At 44.1% G+C, this 6,808-nt stretch overlaps 1 protein-coding gene across 1 annotated transcript in view; it reads right to left on the minus strand.

Moving 5' to 3' along the window:
- Positions 1-1,435: 1,435 nt before the first annotated feature.
- The window catches only part of NDUFA6 (NADH:ubiquinone oxidoreductase subunit A6), a 316,931-nt gene continuing 311,558 nt past the window's right edge, over positions 1,436-6,808 (minus strand). The window contains exon 3 of the mRNA XM_044075366.1: positions 1,436-1,648. Within this exon, the coding sequence (XP_043931301.1) occupies positions 1,517-1,648 (132 nt within the window). The 3' untranslated portion in view covers positions 1,436-1,516. The remainder of the gene's footprint in view (positions 1,649-6,808) is intronic.

Genomic DNA, 6,808 nt, shown 5'->3' on the forward strand with positions numbered 1-6,808 from the left:
AGTTATATTCCAGATTTGCTGGAAACCTAATGAGTTAGAGTGTGAATTTATTGCACCCAGTAATGATGGAAGGGGTAAAGTATTGAGAGTGAAATTATCCCCTCTCTGAAGTTGTGCTAGGATGAAGGCAGACTTCCCACTCCACCCTAGGACCAACTATGATTTTTTATTAAAGAGGAATTTGATACTTGCATGGTGTGATAAGCTCACACTATGGGCCATTAGGCAGCTACATTTATTACATGCTTTTTTTTCCATAGAAGAGCTTGCTGTCAGAGGAAAAAGTCTATTCCACTCACACCTTCAGACAGAGATAAGGACAAATAATCCAAAGAACAGTGATAGCACTTCTCTGCACATTTCTATTACTACTAAAAGTTTCATCAGTATCTATTACATAAAGCCCTTAAGGGAATACCTCATGGGATAAGCAGTTTCTGAATTCTCTTGTAATATGCAAATGCCTCCCATTCTACATTCGCAACTAGAGTACAAATCCTATCATCAGTCAATCTAGCTTCCGCATCATTCTGCAACCTCATCTAAGTGTACCAAGGACACTACAGCAGTTACCCTAAACATTGTATAGGCCGTCATATTGATGCTGGCACCCTGTAGCAGTCAGGGAGTGTACCACAGAATATGGCTAACAGGCTGTCCCTTTCTATTCACTTACAGCTATTTGGCAAAAAGTCTGCATGACTGTACTGGGGTGGGGGAGCAAAATGCATCTAAATACGAGTTACCCAATAAGGCTTGGTAAATTTTAGTACGTGTGCACCCATAAGAAAGAAATTTTGTTGCACTTGCTCCAGTCATCATGATACAGACTTGTGAAGAGAGCTATGTAGAGAATTGCATGGATTATTTAAACTTCACTTTTTGAACTGCACTGTTCATTAAGATTGCATTATTTTCTTTCAAACACTTCCAAGCACGGCATGCCGTAACTACTACTACTACTTCTTTCGGCTTTTCCCGGTTAGGGGTCGCCACAGTGGATCACCTGTCCGCTCATGATTGGCAGTGGAGTTTTACAGTATCAAGTTGCCAACCCGGCGCCCAACCTTCCACAGAAGGCACACACATGCACGCACTCACACCTAGGGCCAATTTACAGTGTCCAATCCACCTACAGCATGTCTTTAGGATGTGGGAAGAAACCGGAGCACCCGGAGGAAACCCACGCAACCACAGGGAGGACATGCAGACTCCACGCAGAAGGCACCCCAGCCGAGGATTGAACCAGAGAACCTCTTGCTGTGAGGCAGCAATGCTAACCACTGCACCACTGTGGCCGCCCTCACGGCATGCCGTAACTATCTAGATACAATACAAAGGCATTTTGGAATACATGGCACATTTTTCAAACTGCAAATACCCATTACACAGTCACATGTTGATGCTCAAAAAAAAAAGCAGATGTAGCATGTCATACAGTAAAATTATTTAATGAAGTTTATTACATTTTTTACAGATACTCGGAAGGCTATAAATATATGTATAATTCAAAGTCTTATGGATCATGTCCTGCATAAAACTTTGCAAGGAAGTCTGTAGGTCGTGGAGTTTCTGTCTCATGGAAAAATCGCATGATGTGTGTTTTCTGCTTCCAAACTTTGATGGTCTCTTCTAGTTCCATCTTCCCCTGGAAAAGGAAAAACAAAGTCAATTAAATGTATTACCTAATCAAACAAGTAAATGAAACCAACTGGTAGACCATATGGGTGGTTATAATGTAATTCAAATAATCCAAAACTAATCAATAGCTGAACTATGAAGCTAAGCTCAAAAGCATAATTACTGTGGAATGAAGGAGTCAGCCACCCCAGGTGACAACTGTTACATATGTGGTCATAACTGAAGCACTGTAATACTCTGTCTGTAGTGTACACTGCCGAAGCTGCTTATAACAAGTGTAGCAATGTAGGAAGCAGTCTGCAAATGCCTTTTTTTTTTTTTTTTTTTAATACCTCTCAACTTAAAAAAACATTAGGTGCAAAAATACATATCTACACCTCTGGCCAAGCTATAAGAAAGTACAGTTGTGTAAAATCTTACCATAACAGTAGATGTCCTTTTCACTGTTGCATTATTCATCACCTCTGGGATCTCCTGCCAAGGATAGCCCAATGTCCAGCCAGTATACTAAAGTCTTTATTATCTAAGAGCATTGTATATTAGATGTACGCTCCCTGCAAAAATGTATGGCATCTATAACTGAAGTGCCCCAGGAGAAGCAGGACCCCCCTTGAAAAGAACGTGTACATCCAGAAATCAGAAGGCAAGAGGAGGCACCTCTTGGCCAGAAAGAAAATACCACCCATGGTAAAAGAGGAAAAGAAAAGGGAGTAGTAGTAGTGGGGAAGAAGTGAATACTGTATCAGTGACAAGAAAGTCATCTACTGTTACAGTAAGATTTTACACAACTATACTATACTTCCACATTACTGTTGCAGTATCCATCACCTCAGAGTACAAAAGTTACCGTTAAGGCAAGCAGAAGCCCTCTATAAACCCATGCATGATAATCTTAGCAAATCCTGCTCTGGATCTGGAAATGACATCCAGTTTGTAATGGTCAGTGAATGTGCCAAAAGAAGATCAAGTAGCAGCTTCAAGGACGGAGATGGTGTCCAAACCCTTGAAGAAAGCCACTGCCCTGGCAGAATGAGGCCGAATACAAGCAGACAACTGTTTGTTGTGGAAAGTATAACAAAAATAAATGGCCTTGGGGAATTCAGGAGGAGAGGGTTTTCTTAGAAACTCCCAATCCCAATATCCTGGCATGGAAAGGAACAAAAGTGTAACTCTGCTAGTGAGAAGGTTCGACATACCTTGGACATGCATGTACTGTCTATACAAGTCCAAGGTATGAAGAACCTTCTCATTATCAGACTGCAGGGAAGAGAAAAATGGAAGGAAGCTGGATAGACTGATTAAGGGACGACTCATTAACCACCTTGGGCATAAAAGAAGGATATGTAAGGAGAGACACCCCATCTCTATGAAAAAAACAAAAAAGGGGGACTGCCATCATCAAAGCCTGGAGTTCAGAAACTCCTTTGGAAGAGGTTAAAGCAAACAGTCTTCTCAAGTGTAATGTTGCAAATTAGCAGCAGCAGGCTCAAAAGGAGCCCAAGTCAAGTTTTTCAAGGACAAAATGAAGATCCCAAGAAGGACGACTAGGCTTTCTTGGGGGTCTGATATGAAGGCGTCTTTTAGAAATTGCTTAACTTCAAACACTACAGGTCAAAGGGGGATTTAGTGGCAGACGAGCAGAAACTGCTGACAAATGAGCTTTTACTGAAGAATATGCTAAGCCAGCATCTGGCAGCTCACACACACAGGAAAGAACCAAGGGGGACCCCACTGAAAAGGGATTCTGGTAATGTTTAAGACACCAGACAAAAAAATCTCTTCCACTTGAACATACATGATTCTGGTATTGGGTTTCCTGGCTGACTGCTGGACCCCAAGTACATCTTCAGAAAAACTGGTGTCAGAAAGGAATCAAACCCTATTCTGAATCAAACCCTATCACCCAGACTGCCAGTTTAAGAGTGAACAAGTGAGGGTGGAGGAGATATCTACTTTCCTGTGTGAGAAGGTCCATGCAGTGAGGTGACTTGTGAGGACTGCCCCTGGCCAGATGGAAGAGAAGGAAGCAGTGCTGTCTGGGCCAAAAGGGAGTTAACAAGATTTCTGGAGCGTCGTTCTTGATCATGTGAAGGAACTCAGGAAGAGGACGAAAAGCAGAAGGAAAATTCCCTTCCACGAAAAAGACATGGTGTCCACTTTACAAGCCAATTGGAACTCTGGAACAGACCTAGGAGAGTTGCCTGTTCAGAGGGGAGGTAGAGAGATCCATTTGAGGAATATCCCACTAATAAACTATGTACAGAAATGCATCTCTTTGTAGCATCTATTCGTGAGGCTGTGTCCTGGACCTGCTGAGAGAATCTGCCACAAGCCTGAGCTCTGAATGTGTGCAGACTGCCTGTAGGGTTATCTGCAGATTGATGGCATTTCCCAGGCTTGAAGGGCTAGTTTGCAAAGAAGGTAAGACTTATGCCCCCTTGCTTGTTGATGTACCACATGACTGTGGTGTCATCTGCAAAACCTTCAAGAAACCTGATACCCTGAGTAAGTGAAAAGCTTGAAGAGCCAGAATGAGAGCCCTCATTTCCTTGCTGTTGATGTGATCTGCCCTCTGTTGAGGGGATCAAAGGTCCTGAACCTTCAGGGTGGCTGAAGCGGTTCCCCACTCCCAGCTCAGAGGCATCTGTGAAGAGCCCCTGGGATGGATGAGGAGATTAGAAGGGACCACACAGATTGAGTGAGACCTGTTTAATCCACCAGTGAAGTTCTAGTTTGAGACAAAGGAGTAGAGGAACCAGTCTCTAGCAGATGACAGTGTAATTGCCACACTGATCAGAGATACCACTAAAACTCTCTCATATGAAGCCTGACCCAGGGAAGTATGGGGATGGTGGAAGCCATGAACCCCAGAGCCCTTAGACACTCCTTGGTCAGAAGACAGGATAGGGAAGCAGGGAAATAAATTCATGAGAGAAGAGTACCTTGGTGGCAAGAAAAGAGGCTAGCATTGGAACAGTCTGGATCCTGCAGCCTAAACAATATGTAATCCTGAGATGGAGTCAACATTCACTTCTGAAGGTTGACTGTGAACACCAAGCTGCAACAGAAACTGGATAAAATAAAGACCCTGCACAAGCATGGTTTGGGATGGGGCCTGAAGCAAGAGGCTGTCCAGATGGGGAAATATCTGAATGCCTTGAAGACTGCAAAAAGCAACCACTAGAGCTAGGTATTTGGTATATACCCATGGGGCCACCGAAAGCCCAAAGGGCAAAGCAAAGAACTGAAAACAACAGGAAGAAAGAGAAACGCAAACATTTCTTGAAAACAGGGGGGGCAGAAATATGAAGGAAGGTGTCTTTTAGATCCAGGGAAACTAGAAAGGCCTGAGGAAGCATCAAGGGAAACAGAGTCTGAACAGAAAGCATTCAGAAGGATGGCACTATGAGAAGTGTTCAGAAAGGAAAGATACAGGGCAGGTCTTCCAAGACCCCCCTTTCCAGGGGTCCAGAAACATTCTGGAATAAAACCCTAGAACCCTCTCTGTCTGCAGAACCTGCTGAATGGTAACCCGGTCTAACAGACCCTGCAATACTCCCGGAAGATGAGAAAGTCATTCTGCAGGAGGTTGAGAAATACCAAAGAATGAGGGAAGGGTTTTCCAGGCCATAAAGTAACCCTGACTGACTATGGAGAGAGAAACGAAAGATGTGCTTCACATGTTTCATGACCTTACCCTGATCCTGCAAGGTCTTACAGAATTCTGCCAGAGCAGTGCCAGACAAGTTTTGGTTACCCAGAGGACCATCCAGGAGTTTTGCTTTATCATCACCTGGCAAAGCTTGAAGGCTAAACCAGGAACAGCACTTCATTACAAAGACGAAGGCAGAAGCCCTAGAGGAGGCATATGCTGCATCACAGTGACACTTTATAGAGTGACTGGCAACTTAAGTGGAATGTAGTATGGAAAGAGCTGAGGTCTTACCCTCAGAGTCAGGTATGTCCGAGAATCTTCCCAATCTTGGAAAGAGACAAAATGCATACTGTCATACGGGTCTGGTAATTTATAGTCCTAAAGGCTAAAGTAGCAGAAATGTATACTTTCTTACCAATCTTCTCCATAGCTCTACTGTCCTTCTCCAAGAGGAGGAGAGTAGAAGAGGGAAACATTCTCCAAGAGGAGGAGAGTAGAAGAGGGAAACAGCCTAGAAGGCTTAGCAGTAGACACAGAAATCACTGCTGGATCAGAAAAAGGGCATCTGTACAAGACCTTGCAAACATCAAGCACCTTACAGAACCTGTCAAACTTCTTAGGGCTGGAGGTTGTAAGTCTGGTGTCAGGGAAGCAATCAGGAAGGTATTCAATACAGCAGCCACCACAGGAGGGACAGAAGGTCCATTTGTAACAACCATAATACCTTTTCTGAATGTCTGATACATGGGAGCAATTCCATTTGAAATGTTCCAACATGTGCAGGACCATGCCTCAAAATGAGAAATCAGGACTGGCACATTCATATCCTTCAGAGGCATAGTTTAAAAGAGAAAGCAACTGAGCTGAGTAGGGCATAGTTTAAAAGAGAAAGCAACTGAGCTGAGTAGGTTAGAGAGTTAGCATCCTCATCCAAGGATTCAGGGTCCCTTGCCCTTCTGGTGGGGGGAGGGAAGAGGAGGTGCAGGAATTGAAACCCCCTGGGGAGGCTTCAATGCCAAAGCACTGAATGAGTCATAGGTGAAATCTTCTTTTCCCTTTGTGGATCCCTGGTAGCAAACACCACAGGTTTAGATTACTGTCTTTTCTTCAAGGGGACATCCTCCCTGACAAAACGCAGTAGTTTGGACCACTACCTGAATTCAAAGGTACCCGGCACCTCTTACCTGACAAGGATATGAGGAATCCCTTTAGACCCTCCGGTGATCATAGTTCCCCCTCAATGTCCACAGTGGGTGTTTGCAAGGGTCAGAGGATGTATGAGAAGCAGATGCAGTGCCGGCTCCAAGAAAGTCGCAGCAGAAGAAACAGATTGCAATACTGGACTGTCCTCCAGGTTCTCATGCACCTCAAGAGAGAAATCCGGTGAAGGCTGGACAGCTGCAGTCTCACCATAGATTTCTTTGCCTTCTTCTTGGGTAGTAGCTGTACCTTGGAGCTGTGACAACCTTTCACCTCTGGGCCAGTAATCAAGGAGCATCAATCCTCACCACT

Source organism: Protopterus annectens, chromosome 1.part1, assembly GCF_019279795.1.
Source record: "Protopterus annectens isolate FY-2018-M chromosome 1.part1, PAN1.0, whole genome shotgun sequence".
NCBI lineage: Eukaryota > Metazoa > Chordata > Ceratodontiformes > Protopteridae > Protopterus > Protopterus annectens.